The 14,989-nt window shown below is 34.6% G+C and overlaps 1 protein-coding gene across 3 annotated transcripts in view; it reads left to right on the top strand.

Moving 5' to 3' along the window:
- Positions 1-14,989, top strand: part of PROSER1 (proline and serine rich 1) — a 31,714-nt gene that overhangs the window by 1,021 nt on the left and 15,704 nt on the right. For all 3 annotated transcript variants that reach the window (XM_023526175.1, XM_023526174.1, XM_011385562.2), the window contains exons 2-9: positions 3,050-3,115; positions 5,352-5,420; positions 7,487-7,581; positions 8,636-8,729; positions 10,559-10,669; positions 12,391-12,474; positions 13,758-13,836; positions 14,456-14,551. In XM_023526175.1, the coding sequence (XP_023381943.1) occupies positions 3,050-3,115; positions 5,352-5,420; positions 7,487-7,581; positions 8,636-8,729; positions 10,559-10,669; positions 12,391-12,474; positions 13,758-13,836; positions 14,456-14,551 (694 nt within the window). The remainder of the gene's footprint in view (positions 1-3,049; positions 3,116-5,351; positions 5,421-7,486; positions 7,582-8,635; positions 8,730-10,558; positions 10,670-12,390; positions 12,475-13,757; positions 13,837-14,455; positions 14,552-14,989) is intronic.

Here is a 14,989-nt window from a genome sequence, read left to right as displayed (position 1 = left end):
TTAAGTCATGTTAACGCTATAAACATGTTGAAAATTTCGGCGGTATTGTAGAAATTATATTAAGAGAGTCTTCGATTCCGAAGCTGGCTGTACAAATCTTTGGTAGCTCTGTACTTTTGGGTAAGTGATTTATTATATATGAACCGATTTCTTCATCTTTTAGTAACATAAGAGTGGCTGAAAACTAAAGATAACGTGTAGAAAGTGTCTTTAATGGCAGTTATCATAAAAGCTTGTTCAAATCTGAGAATTGGCAGACCCGTATATTGCCTGGGCCAGGCAAAATTAGTGCCATGATGAAAAAGCGTGGCATTAAGTTTAAAGTCATACTCTTAGGAATAGGTTTCAATAACTTGAATTCCAAAACTTTTTTTTTCCTGTTTTCCAAGTTTTTACTTCTGCTTAAGGACATTTCACGTACTCCACCTCCCAGACTGAATCAGACCGCAAAAAATTTTGGAATCTAGCTTTGATCATAACAGTACCTCAAAGCGCAAAAATAAGAGTTTATGTAATAGGAACTGAAAAGCCTTAACTGTAACATTTTTATGGTAATAGAGGGTACTCTGTTTACAACTTCTGATCAATTATCTACTAATTTCCATACCTTTAAGACCCTTGACTGACTTGGAAAAATTTGCCCATGAGGTGAAATTTACATATTTGACAATACTGAATGTTCTTTTTGGAATGGAATTTCTGCTTTTGCAAGCTCAGTTTGTCCAGTTAGGATTTGCAGTAAAGTATAACCATGCTAACTCAGTATTAGGAATTTGCCATAATTTGTTCATGAGCTGATATTTAACTACTGTTTATGAGAAAATAATTTGTCCATTAAGGTAGACTAGTAGATTTCTATCATTGGAAGCTTTAGGGTATCAATTTGAGTATTTCCCCTTTCTAGGTTGTGAAAAGATCACATAGTAAATACGAATGAGGGGAATAGCAAATTTTCCAGAGATGAAAATCACACTCACACAAGATAGCAACTTAAGTCCTTATTCCTGATTTGCAATCAAAATGTGTTTTGCTGTCTATGCCAAGTAATTATTCGATTAAAATGAGATGAAAATATAGGCATATCTAAATATGATAATTACTTTTTTTTTTTAAGTTACTCTCAGACTTTATAAATATAAGTCAGTTTAAACTAGGTAACCTCTTCCTGAGTGTCACCATAGGTCCATAGGTAATACTGGCTGTCACTACTGTCATTTAAAGCAAAGATATTTAAGAAGATACTAGGAAGGGAGAAGAAAGGAGGAGGGAGGGCAAAGTTGAATTTGCTTTTCCAAAAGGAGGTAAAGTAATAGCCATAATTATTGAGCACTTACTGTGTTTGCTTGTTTTAAGCACTTTCTAAGAGCTATTTGATTTGATTCTCCTAACAATCCATGAGGTGTAGGTCTATGCTCCTCATTTTACATGCGGCAAGCCTAGTCTGTGAGGTCAACTAGTTCAAAGTTACACAGCTAGTAAGTGGAGGTGAGATTCAGTTCAAATAAAGGCAGTTCTGACTATGGAGATCCATGCTGTTGTGCCTGAGGATACAGTCGAGCCTCTAAGGCACTGATGAAAGAATTGAGACATGTCTTGGCATCAACACAATCCAGGATTTTGTCCAGAAACTTGCTTTTGATTATATTCAATAATGATAACTCCCAAGATTACATTATCCAGAATGCCATTTCCCTCCCTTTTTCAATGAAAATTAAACTACTGAGCACACTGGATGTTTTTCTTAGTTGACTGGTTATAGTATTTACTCCTAGCAGAATGATACATGGAAAATACAAGTACCATAGTTTTATCGTAAAAGCAAAGGGATTAGTTTATTTTTAACAATTGGTAGTTACTCAGGCCCATTGACCATTTTTTTATGGAGGTACTCTCTTATTTTTTTGTATTTGTTTCTAAAATTAAGTTATTTTTTCCTTTCCCTTTCTTCCTGCCTGCCCGCCCGCCCACCCTCCCTCCCCTCCCCTCCCTTCCTTCCTTCCTCTTCTTTTTCTCTCTTTGTTACCAAATTATGATAGTCTGGTGTTTCCATCTGTACGCTCAGCAAATAGTCGCAAGGAGAGTATACATGATTTCATGAAGCTCTCAGTAGTGCTGAGTTAAGGCCACCGGACTTCTCTCTGAATTTCTCATTGGTAGATTCCATGCGAGGAACCATCATTTACTGAATACCTACTATGTGTCAGATATACTGTTGACTTTTAATTATCACAGTATCTTTGAGGTGGGTAGTGAATGGTCTTTCCCTTTTATGAGGGAGGAGGCTCTCAGAGTAATTAAAATGCCTCTCAGAGGCCACACTGCCAGTTAGTGGCAGGTGCACAGCTTGAATTCAGGGCTCTCTGGCTTCTTGGGGGTCTTTATATCCCTGTAGAAATACTTAGAGCCTCAACTGGACCTTGTCTTATTCATGTTTCTCTGTGACAGCACATGATAGATACTAAATAAGTAAATATTGTCCAATGGATGAGTAATGTCTGACATTTACTCTTAAAAATAACAGGTTGAATTTAGGATATTTTGAAACTCAACATTTACAGAAATTCTATATGTAATTTCTGTTAATGTCAAATCCTAATTCTTTTCTCTTTCTGTGTAGGAGTGAGTAGGGAGTTTTCCAGTTTCTCAGTGTATCCTTTATAGCAGTGGTCCCCAACCTTTTTGGCACCAGGGACTGGTGCTCTTATGAGAATCTAATGCCTGACAATCTGAGGTGGACCTGAGGCAGTGATGCTAGCGCAGGGGCATAGCTGCAATTAAAGCCCACCGCTCACCTCCTGCCCCTGCAATTAAAGCCCACTGCTCACCACCTGCTCTATGGGGGCAGTTCCTATGCGGCCTGGGGATTCGGGACCCTTGCCTTACAGCATGGAACCTGGAAAGGTAGAATGTCATGTCACCTCAGTGACTTTAGCTGCTTTTGCATGCTGGGGTGAAAAAGGTCTTCCACTGTTTGAGTTGCTTAGGCATTTTGCTATGTACATCTTACTGTTCTGTTTACATATATTAATGTTGTTTTTCTGTTTTTTAGGCTGTTTTGACAGAGTACAAATTAAAAGCAATTGAATATGTGCATGGATATTTCTCTAGTGAACAGGTATTCCTCTATTTGTTTAAGCAGAAGTTTTTTTGTGTGACATTCTGGTTAATGTCTATTTACCCGCTGGTCAGGGTCAGAATCACTTTTACGTTGTTGTTGTACTTATTCAGGAACTTTAGAAGCTTTCAGTTTTGGTAGAAAGCTTTTCAGAATTTATAGTTTGTGTTATTTTATAAACATAACCTCTTTCATGACAATATCATATACTAACAATTTTAAAATGCATTGTCTAAAAAGAGCAATTCAAAGTATGTATCATCCTGTGCATAACATTATAAATTTATAAACTTCTACTAGTAAATGTATTCAAATTTATACAGTATATGTAAGTCAGTACTTACAATATTCACTACATATTACAAAAGAAAACTTGAATAAGTGTTGAAATATTTTCTTATTTGAAGCCACTAAGTGAAAATTTAATAATAAGGAAAAAAATACAGTATCTAATAAGTAGTTTCTGTAACTTCAAGAAGACCAGTGGTAGTTTAGTGAAAACGTTTACCCAACTTTAGGGAGAGTTTGCTAATTTAAAAAACTACATATGCATGTACACACACACACACACACACACACACACACACACAGTTCTGAGGGACACTCAGAAAATACTTGATAGACCAATAGTGCAGAAAGAAATGTACATCTGGAAAACAGTTCTGGGAAAGGGTAGGAACGTATATACGGTAGACAGTGTATGAATATAGATTGAGTTAGTAAATGCTCCAGCTTTCCATCTATTTCTCAAGCTGTCGCAAGCTTGATGCTTAAGCCTGTAGAAGTTCTGTCTACGAAATTCCTAAAATCTTCTTTATGATTTGCATTTGTTACTGGCTATTTAATGAGTATTTTTCAGCCATTACTTCTCAAAATCACCTTGTGCTTTTTAAAAATTTAAGTGTTTTGAAAAGATTTATAATTTCTCATAGGTAATAGCTTTTATTTCCTTTGTTTATGTGTTTGTGTGTGTGTATGTGTGTATGAAATTTTGTAGAAAACTTCTCTTAGTGGTTATTCCACTTTGCTAAAGTCATTAAAAGCTTTATTAAGCCACTTTCTAAGGGTGTGACCATCTAAGCCTTCTTTCTTTTCCATAGTGAAGATTGTTCTTCCTATATCAGACATGATAGTTTGTAAAGTTTTATGGCTGGTAAAGTGCCAGGCAGCATTTACTATATAGTAAAAACATTATTCCTATAAAAGTGAGGATAAACAATACACTCTTACCAAATTATCTAGAAAGTACACATAATACTATTTGTTGTTTGGTATCTCTTAATAAGGAATAAAAAGTATTTTTATTCTTCTACATGTATCTCTCCAGTTTTTATATTAAACATCCTTCGAGACCTTAATACATTTTTAGGAGCTCATAGTAAAATAATTCATTAACCCAGATTTTATTATCTTCTCTTCTTGAGGGTTTTTTTTTTTTTTCCTGGAGTGTCCTTGGAGGCGGTGAACCAGGATGGTAGTGACCACACAGAGACTTTAATATTGTGATCTTGATGCCCTGCTCACCTCTTACTAGCTACCTCACAATATCTCTCTCATTTGTTTGAAGTTCACCAGTGGTGGTGGGAAAGGGAACTTGGCTTTCTATATTCTCAAAATAACCTACCTTTTAGAAGCTGCTGGATTAATTCATGGTGATGCGTTCATTTTTAGGGAATAGATCTATGATGTAAATAGGAGTATTATGCTTTCCAAATTCAAGTAAAAGAGTAGAAGTTAGTGGACCTACACTAAACTACACCACCAAATACCCTTTTGTGATTAATTAAAACTGTCACTCTCCACTAAATTTTTAAAGTTTTCTATGCTGACATTTTATCTCCATCTAGTACTTTTCCAACCTTCCTTTTCTTTAGGTACTTTCTTTTCCCTATATCTCATACTTTATTTCTAAACCAGTGCTGTCCAAGACTTTCTGTGATGATGAAAATGTTCTCTGTCTTCACTATCTATTATGGTAGCTACTAGGCTTCATATGGCAGTTAAGCACTTTAAAATGTGGCTTATGCCAGTAAGGAACTGAATTTTTTATTTGATTTGAATTTAAGTAGCTGCACGACTATCCTGTTATAACACAATCTCAACTTTGGTGCCATGCTTACCCTCATCTGGGCACAGGCAGCATATTTTGAATAGTAATTCAAAATACTGAAATAAATCTTGCAGAAATGTTTGCAAACACATTGTCATTAGAACTAAATTACTTCTTTGCATTCAGGTGGTTGATTTACTGAGATATTTCTCCTGGGCTGAGCCTCAGTTGAAGGCAATGAAAGCATTACAACATGTAAGTAACTTATTTTTCCTTAGAATGTAGAATTTAAGTATTTTGAAGTCTCCCCTAGTTTTCTGTTATTCATTTCAAGTTGTAGTTTGTTTGCATTAGAAAAACCCTAAATTTTATTATATTTTGTTTATTAAAAATAACTTAAAAAGTTAAAACTTCTCACACTGTACATTTAAATTATGTGTTCTGTACTATTAAATTGCACATAGGTTCATAATTGGCAGATTGAAGGAGAAAATATTTATAAGCAAGTAAAACATAGGATTTGAATTCTTAAGTATTTTTATGTACTTTCCTCTATTTTTGGATTCAGGCTTAGAAGAATAGTCTGATGTGTTTATACTTATACTCTTTGGACAAACACTGCCCAAATGAACTTTCAGCACTGATAGAGATATTTTATATCTGCTATCCTGTGTCATAGTCACTGGCTACATATGGCTTTTGAGTTCTTAAAATATGTCTAGGCTGCCTGAGGAACTGTAGTTTTAGTTTTATGTAATTTTAATTTAAACAGGCCCTGGTGCCTAATGGTTGCTGAAGAGGCAGCACAGTTCTAGAGCCTAGATTAACAGAGCCATCTAATTCAAACAGTATCTGGCTGTCTAGGAAGATTTTCCTAGGAGTATCAGTCATGGATAGCTTTAAGGAAATCAACAGATCCTTAACTTCCTAAACTAACTTGCCTAAGACAGTGTGTGGGTCTGTTAGTGCTTCTCTTTTGTAACAATTACTTTTTTCTATTTTACAAAAAAATGGTTATCTCAGCCATCTACCAATCACCTGTGGGTGGAAAGCTTTCCCCTGGGCCAAAGAGACAGTGCAATCTCCTGAGAGGGAGAGCAAAGCAGAGGGCTTCTTTAAGAAATGCTGTCGAAGACCTTACCTTATTTAATCAAGACAACAGACTTGTGAAAAAGCTCTGAAGCCTGCTTGCCTGTGTACCTACTTACCTTAGAATTAAAGTCCAGAAGTGAGAAGGCTAGCACAGGCACAACTTAATGCATTTATTTGAATTAAATTAAGCCCAGCCTTTTTGGACGAAGTAAGTCTGATTTGATTGTTTTCACTCTGAATACTGACTGTGACAATTAGGTTACATAATAGACCTTTTCAAAAATGAGCTAAATCAGTAGTTTCAGGGTTTTTACAAATATATAATAAACATTTATAAGGAAGTCAGTCTTTTGCAAATGTTTAAACTTCTGGTAAAATTTTTAGATGTCAGTGTGAAAACATGAGAAAGGATATGTAGTTTTACCAGTTCTTTTGAGTTTGGTACGTGAGTAAAAATGTTTGAAAGCTATTGCTCCAAATTTGAGGAATCTATTGGGTATTGATTCTAACTGATCTTACACTGACTTTGCTTCTGAATTTCCTGCACTTTTAAAATAAGTTTATAAATTGGTCAAATCATCTACCTGCTCTTCAAAAATAAAGATACCTTAGTCAAATAAGCTATGTAACATCCCACATAATTTGGAGTGCTACAATGCACATTAACCTAAGACTTAAAGTTCTGCAGCAAAGAAACTCGTTTAAGCCATCTTTTTCGTAGCTGGTGTGACTGTAGTACCTATTTTTAGTAACATTGTTTAACACCATGGACCTCACTTTAGGAGGTGCTGATTATGGCATGCTCTAACTGACAAATGAGATTTTTTGTAACTTCTTGTGAAATCTATCTCCCATATGTGTAGATATCCCTTTTTTATACAACCTTTCTAAGAAAAATAGTTTATCTATTTTTTTTTTTTTTCTGTAGATGAACACTGAGAAATGTGGGTAAAAAAGAGCACCTATGAGAACTTAGATCTTCATTTGAAATAGTTACATTGAAAAGCTAAAGTTTAATTCACATGCTAGTTAGGGCTTACTTTTTTTTTTTTTTGGCTTTATTGGACGCTTTGTAGGTGTCACACCAGGTTTGGGGCTTACTTTTGAGTAAGCAATTTATACCACAAATATTTACATTTCAAACACTTAACTGTTTGTTCCCCCAAAATGTCAGCTTCCGACATGAGAATTTCTCATGTTGAAATTAAAATTGTTTTTTATATTAATAGAAAATGGTAGCTGTTCAACCAGCAGAAGTGGTCAATATACTCAACTGTTTCACCTTCAGTAAAGACAAGCTAATTGCTCTTGAACTGTTAGCTTCGTAAGTATTTCTTTTTTTACTTCACTGGAAGAAATATGGAAGACTTTTTAAGTGTCTTTTAAGTCAGTGTATGTTAATGTGTCAAAATTAGATTAGTAAAGGGAACTCATAAAATCTGTGAACGCCTAGAGCTCAATTCTTCTATCAAAATATCTAGTTTACTTATTGTACATGATTATAACTTACAAAATAATGGGGCTTATCAAGTTGATTATTTATTTTGATTTGTCTGTGTTTCAGTGACTTGTTTTGTCTTCCTAGTCTGAATAACTTGAAAGGCTCATGGTAAAGCAATAGGATTTATGGTTAGATAGGTTCTGCCACGTTTCTGGCTTAATATGTGCTTATTCTTTCTGGACATTATTTTCCTCAATCGTAGAAATAGGATCTCACCTACTTAGTATGATATGTGAACTTTAAATACTGCAACATATGTGAAAGCACCTAGCACAGCACTTAACAAATGATTATAATGAATGTAAGCTCAAAGAGAAAAAGGAACCTACTCTTCTGCATAAATGGAAGCGTATATAAGTTGTTGTTTGTTTATAACACATGCATTTTTTAAGTTCCTTGTATGCTTATAGATGTCCATCAAAATTAAAATTTAGCATAAGGTAAACTTCATCATTGGATCAATCATGATTTTTATTCATTAAACACATGTTTATTCTCTTGCCAGAACTCTCCTAACACTCATTGAGAGGCATATTTTCAAGAATTTCAAAATAGTGAATTTAATTTGTAATATTACTTTGTTGCTTTCAGGTAACCAGATAAACCTCAGTTATTATATTTACCGTCTTTATATAACATGTTATTTATATTCACCAATTAAAAGTAAACAGTCACTTATCACGCTATGTCAAGGAAGGCTTACCCAGATGTGTTTGTGTGGACGTTTTTGCACAGTGGCAGCATTGTAGCAAATGAGGTTTATCTAAGCCACAATTATTGCTCATTGAAGATATATTTGCGTGGTAAACAGGAGTTGTTGGTCACTGTGTGTTGTCCAGTTTCTTAAATAAAAAGCTAAATTGTATTTCTTTGGTAGAAACATTGTTGATGCACAAAATTCTCGTCCCATTGAAGATTTATTCAGGATAAATATGTCTGAGAAGAAAAGATGCAAGAGAGTACTTGAACAGGTAATTTTCTCAAGATTGCTGTATAAATAGTATGTTGTTTTTTCCTGAATATTGATAAAGAACCATTCTTATTCCTTTATTAACTTTGATGAATAACCTGACTGCTTTTATGTGATGGGTTAAGAATGACATCCCTGCTGTCTGTGGAGGAGAAATAGAGCTGAGTCAAGGGGACAGTGCAGGATGAAAAAAATGACTTGAAAATGAGAAGCCTGTTGGCTCCTCAGCTTGAGCCTTATGGATTATTCTTGGTCCCTTGGTAGCTTTGTCGTGGCTCCAAGCTATTGCTTTTAATTTTATGTATTTAAGAATTTAGCTTTTTGAATTTGCTTTGTCATTAAGCTTATATTAAATTTATAAGAGATAAATAATAAAGCAAAATCTCAGTTTATTAATTAAAAATCTCTAAGAGTGGGAGAAGTAGTACTTGTCCAAGCCTAGAATCTTGGTTTGTCATCTAAGGTAGTTATTTCTTAGAATTGTGATGGGTGGAAACTGAATTAGTAATTAAAAACCTGCTTGAGGAAAACATGAACTACTCTCCTACGGCCTTGCAGCCCAATCGTATTTAATCCTTACACCCTTTGCTAAGCTCAGGGAGAAGAGAACTTTGCCTTAGTCATAAATTACTGTAGCAGAAGCAGTATCTGAGCCTACATTTTGTAACGTTATTAACTTTTTCATTAGTTTTCTTGACTAAGTTCTTTAAGGAATCAAGCATTTACTGCTGTAGTTTTCTTCCTTATAAGACATTTTGATCATGTCACTTCTCAGAAATAATCTGGGCCTGAGTACTCTTTGAAATAGTCCCGTTGGTCAGTATAAATTAGTATAACTTTTCTGGAAGGTAAACTTGAAAAGCTTTTAAAATGTTCATACCTTTTGACCCAAAAATGCTATTTCCAGGAATTTATTCTAAGGAAATAAATAGAAATATACAAATAAATATATAAGGGCATTTACCCTAGTACTATTTAGATACCCCAAATTTGAGATAATTTTTAGGGTTGGGGTGTTTAGTAGGAGACTGGATTATGTAGCTGTTATATGTGTTGTGAATGAATTTATAAAACCAATATACCTCTACCACAAAATATGTAACATACATATTTTTAAAGATAGCCGTATATACATAACTTGATATTCCTATAACACCATATAGATCTATTAGAATATATGTCACCTAAGTTTTGTTCATTTATTTAACTAATATTTATTGTTAGGCACCATTTTAGAAGCTGGGGATGCAAGAATGAACAAGATAGACCAAAATCTCGTCCCTGAATATATCTTATAATTATATAACATTATGGTGAATACTCTGTACCCAAATAACTCTTGCGTTTTCAACAGTACATCTCTGTGGACACCCATGTCCCATGTTTTTCCACTAAGTTATAAACTTCTTTAGAAAGGAAACCATGTCTCTTTCATCTCTGTGTTCTCCTTACCTTGTCTGTCACAAGAGCTTGGTGTTTGTAGAGTTGGACAACGTTATTCTTGGTGGTTGGAGAATAGGACGTATTAAATAACGAATGGACTTTTTAAAACAATTTACAAAATGTATTGTGAAGATGTCTTTGTATAGGAGTCTCTTAGTTGTGACATAAAAACATGTTTCCATTTTAATAATTCCGATAAAGGGATTTTACTTATTAATTTTGATCATGTTCACCACTCTAAGCGGTGATTGATGTATGAACAGATTGACTGTAATGCTGTTCCTTAAGGCTTTCCAAAATTCAGAATATTTAATTTTATGAGTTCATTTGATTTTCTTTTTTTTTTTTTTTTTTTTTTTTTTTACTGCCCTCTTTTTTGTGTTATAGGCTTTCAAGGCAGGCTGTAAAGCTCCTCATGCTATGATATCTTCTTGTGGAACAATCCCAGGAAATCCATATCCCAAAGGAAAACCTAGTCGCATAAATGGAATTTTTCCAGTAAGCATACTTTTATTGGCTATATTTGAAATTTCCTGTGGCTAAATATGAAATTTAGCATAGTTATGATATTTGAAGAAAATGCCAGTTGATGAGGCTTCTACAAAGGAAAGGAATTTTATGATGTCAGAAACTTAATTCATAAATTCACCACTGAGTGAAAGTTCATATATAAACTACATTAAAGTAGTTAATGTAAAATGTACAGAAATACAAGCCAAACACAAAAGAGGATGATTTTGTTTTGTTTTTCCAAGTATTTTAGAAGCACTGATTTACATTTAGTAAAAGAGCATTTCTCAAATTCTCAGACAGTTTCACAGGTAAGTATGTTTGGGAAACTATGCAGTGTTTCCTTCCTGGAGAATCCCATTGTATAAAAAGGCTCTGAGAAGTCTTGTAAGAAAGAAAATGTTTTTATATCTATTGTTCCTAAACTTTTTTATAAGCTAGCTCTTTCAAAGAACAGTATATTTTTATTACAGTGTAACAAACAACCCTAAAACTTAGTTTGTTACAGTGTAACAAACAACCCTAAAACTTTTATTATTTTCATGCAGTTGCTATGAATCAAGAATCTGGGAGTGACTTAGCTTGATTCTGGCTCAGAGTTTCTCATGAGGCTGGAGTCATCTGAAGGCTCGATTAGAGCTCCAGATTATGCTTCCAAAGTGGCTCACTTACATGCCTGGCAAATTAGTGTTGGTTGTTGGAAAGGGGTGTTTTTTTTCCTCACAATATAAGGACTTTTCCATAGTGTTGCTTGAGTATCTTATAACATGGCTACTGACTTCCACCAGAGCAAATAATCTAGAAGAAATTTTGTCTCTTATGACTTAGACTTGGAAGTCAAATGCCATCATTTCTAGAATATCCTATCTGTTGCACAGGTTAGCCTTATTCATTCTAGAAGGAGACTGCACAGCATGTTGGAGGCAAGGACCACCGGGGACCATTTTGGAAGTTGGCGTCCAACTGTTTAGGGACACACACTATTAGAAAGATACATTGTAATATTCTGTCAACTTAATTCTGATCTGTTAATTATAGCAGTCTTGAATGAGGTCTCATTTGCTTTTGTAGAATAAACTATCATACTTAATACTTATAGAGAACACCATTTTTTGTCATCTAGTTTCAACTGCAATGCAGGTACTCTTTTTGATTCTTTGATTATTGTACATACTATAGAATTGGAAGTCTATTTCTGGTTGTAACTATTATGGACGGAAAAAAATTAGAACATGCTTGATCTTGCTCTTGTCTCATCCTCATGCGTGTATTGTGTATGTAATTCTGAGTACCTCTAATACATGTAATGAGGTTTCTGTGGCACGTGAGGGTTGAGGACCTTATCAGGCTCAGGCAGCCAGGTCAGGATTGGGTCTCGAATCCAAGCCTTTAAACTCCTACCATGTTGATGTCTTTTATTCATTATAATACAGGCATACCTCAGAGATATAGGTTTAGTTGTAGACCACCTCAGTAAACCGGGTACCAAAATAAACCAAGTTGAAATCTTTTTGATGGTGGGGGTATTGTCTTCAGTTTGTAAGAAATGCAATATCTGTGAAGTGCAATAAAGTAAACTGCAATAAAATGAAATATGCCTGTACAGTGATGGGTTTTTTTGTTGTTGTTTTGCTTTGTTTTTGCTTTTGGGTTTTTTAAAGTCTCAATTATCTTTCTTCATTTTATTTTATTATTTTTTTTTTAAATAGGGAACCCCTTTGAAAAAAGACGGTGAAGATTGTACCAACGAAGGCAAAGGAATAGCTGCACGGATTCTTGGACTGTCTAAACCAGTATGTTTAGAAAATAAATGATGAAAGAGGTCTTAACTCTTACATGTGGTTTTCTATCTATTCGAAGCACAAATTATGTTTTTGCTTTGTGAAGTTCAAAGAATACTAAAAACTCAAAGTGCGTGGTCTAAGGCAATGTAGTATAATTAGTTAACAGTGCTAAGGGCCTTTTTAAAGGAATGGAGCCAGAAGGTTGGGCTTATTTTTAAGAGAGTGATAATAATGATTGATTGGGCTATAAACTGAACAGAAGATAACCCCATGGATTGAAGGATCATTGGAATTGATGTACTAGAGGCCTCCCACACAACCTCTTTGCAGTTCCTACGTGTCCACTTTCAAAGGCAGTCATTTCTAGCAAAATAGTTACAGATCATGGTCCTTGCATGAGATTATTGCATCAAACAGGACTACCATTATGAGAAGTAGAAAGAATTTGGGTCCTTTACCACCAATGGAGCCCCTCTGCACCAAGGGTACAAATGTGTGTTCTCTCAAGCATATATGCTCACTGTCTAGTTAAAAGTACAGCATTTGGCTTAGCTTCAGATACCACTCGTTCTCTAGAGACCAATTCTTTTAATGTTCCATAAAATAAAAAATTTGTGGATTTCAAAAGGCAAAAAGACCAAAATAGTGAATTTGTAATTTCAGTCTACATTCTATTGGAGTTGTCAGAATACTGAATGCTAAAGGAAACTGCTTTTTTTCTCCCAAAAGGAGAAAAGAAGAATGCTAAAACGAATCCCTAATGAATTTGGAGGGTGTTGGAGTATTTGAGTAGCTGAAGTTCCAAAAGCTAGTGGATTTCTTGTGTGACATAGAAGGAGATGGAATTCTTGGATTAACGTTGGCCAGGTCAGAGAGAGGCTTGCTTTTTAGGATAAGGTCTGACTGGAGGCGATTTAATGCTGAAATTAAAAATAAACTCCTCTGGGCCTTTCGAGCCACACTTCTCTTGCTCAGGCCCACTTCCACTCCTGGAAATGTCCTTTGCATTCTAATAAAACTTTCCTACTGTAAAAAAAAAATAAAATAAAATAATAAACTCCTCTATAGCTATCTTTGGCAGGATTTAACTTTGGAATTTAATAGGAACCACATTTTTTAAATCAAAGAAATTTTCCTTATTTGAGCCATGTTGGTCCTGTAGCGTTAGCTTTGCTGGGAGCATTTTTAGCCTCTTAGGACTAAATAGTTAGAAAGACAAGTTGTATTTTGTTTTGCCAGGAAGTCGTTACTTGGTTTTCGTCTCACTGCTGTACTTTCCTCCTCTCATCTAGCCTCCTTCAACATACAATCCACACAAACCTGTTCCTTATCCAATACCTCCATGCCGGCCACATGCAACTATTACACCAAGTAAGGAGTTCTTTCATTTTTTTCACATACATCATTTTTTTTTTCTCTTCAATTTATTAAATTGAAAGTAAGTGTTAGTATATGTACTTGAGAAATCTAGAGCACTTATGAGATGTACTATGATGATTTTAACTCTTCTGTAGTCAGCTACTAGTGTCTTGGTCAACAACAGTACATAAGACAGTTTAGGATATTTCCTTTTGATTACAGATTATTTTTAACCATTATTATGATAGGTTTTCTCTTTGGTAAGTCATCTTGAATCCCTTTTTGATAGTTGATGTTCAAAGAAATCATTAATGCATATAACTTTAAAAAGTCATGTGTATATGCTTGAGAGATAGGACAAATAATTTAAGTATGGCATGTTTTGCCTCTCATGCCATTCAGTAAGCTTATGCTTGGAGTCAGCATGTAATGGGAAATGGGAATCTCCAGTTTTCTATTATGATCTCAGTTTTCACCTAGTCCTAAACCCAATGTAAATTTATTCCATGTAAAATGCAACTCTATTATATAAGTTTTAAAAATAAATTAGATAGGTACGTTAATACAGTTTGAAGTCGTGACCACAAAATGATACTAAATTATATTTTTCTCTATTATATTTTTATTTTAGGTGCTTACAACAATGCAGGTCTGGTACCATTAGCCAATGTCATAGCTCCAGGTGTACCCCCTCCACCTCCATATACTCCTAATCCAGTAGGAACAGGTAAAATCATGTTATGGAGTATTCAAAGTAAATAATTTATTTATGCATAAATGTACACTTGGAGGGATTACTTGTTTGAAATGGTGTGTCAGAACAGGGAGCACAAACTTAAGAGCCTGATGATGGATCTGAATGTGATGTACAAGTTCCACTATAATGGTCTTGGCCTACATGTGTGAACAGAGCAGGCTGTAGAAATAAGAATCATTTCTCATGAGAAAAAACTTTGACAGGAAATGTGTAATTGACCTAATGAATGTCATTGTTTGGGCAAATTACTTCTACCTTGGGGAAGAGAGGCTCGTAAGGAGGTGCTCAGGTTTTAAACTCTTTCCCAGTACTGTCTAGTTCAGCCTTTTTCTTTGGGTCTATTGGGAACATGGGATATGAAGTATAAATATTTTTCTGTATATTGCCTAACTGTTCTCCAAAAAGACT

The sequence above is a fragment of the Pteropus vampyrus genome, unplaced genomic scaffold (genome assembly GCF_000151845.1).
Source record: "Pteropus vampyrus isolate Shadow unplaced genomic scaffold, Pvam_2.0 Scaffold737, whole genome shotgun sequence".
Classification (NCBI taxonomy): domain Eukaryota; kingdom Metazoa; phylum Chordata; class Mammalia; order Chiroptera; family Pteropodidae; genus Pteropus; species Pteropus vampyrus.
Note: the sequence above shows the minus strand (reverse complement) of the source record. Positions and strands in the feature narration are given on the sequence as shown.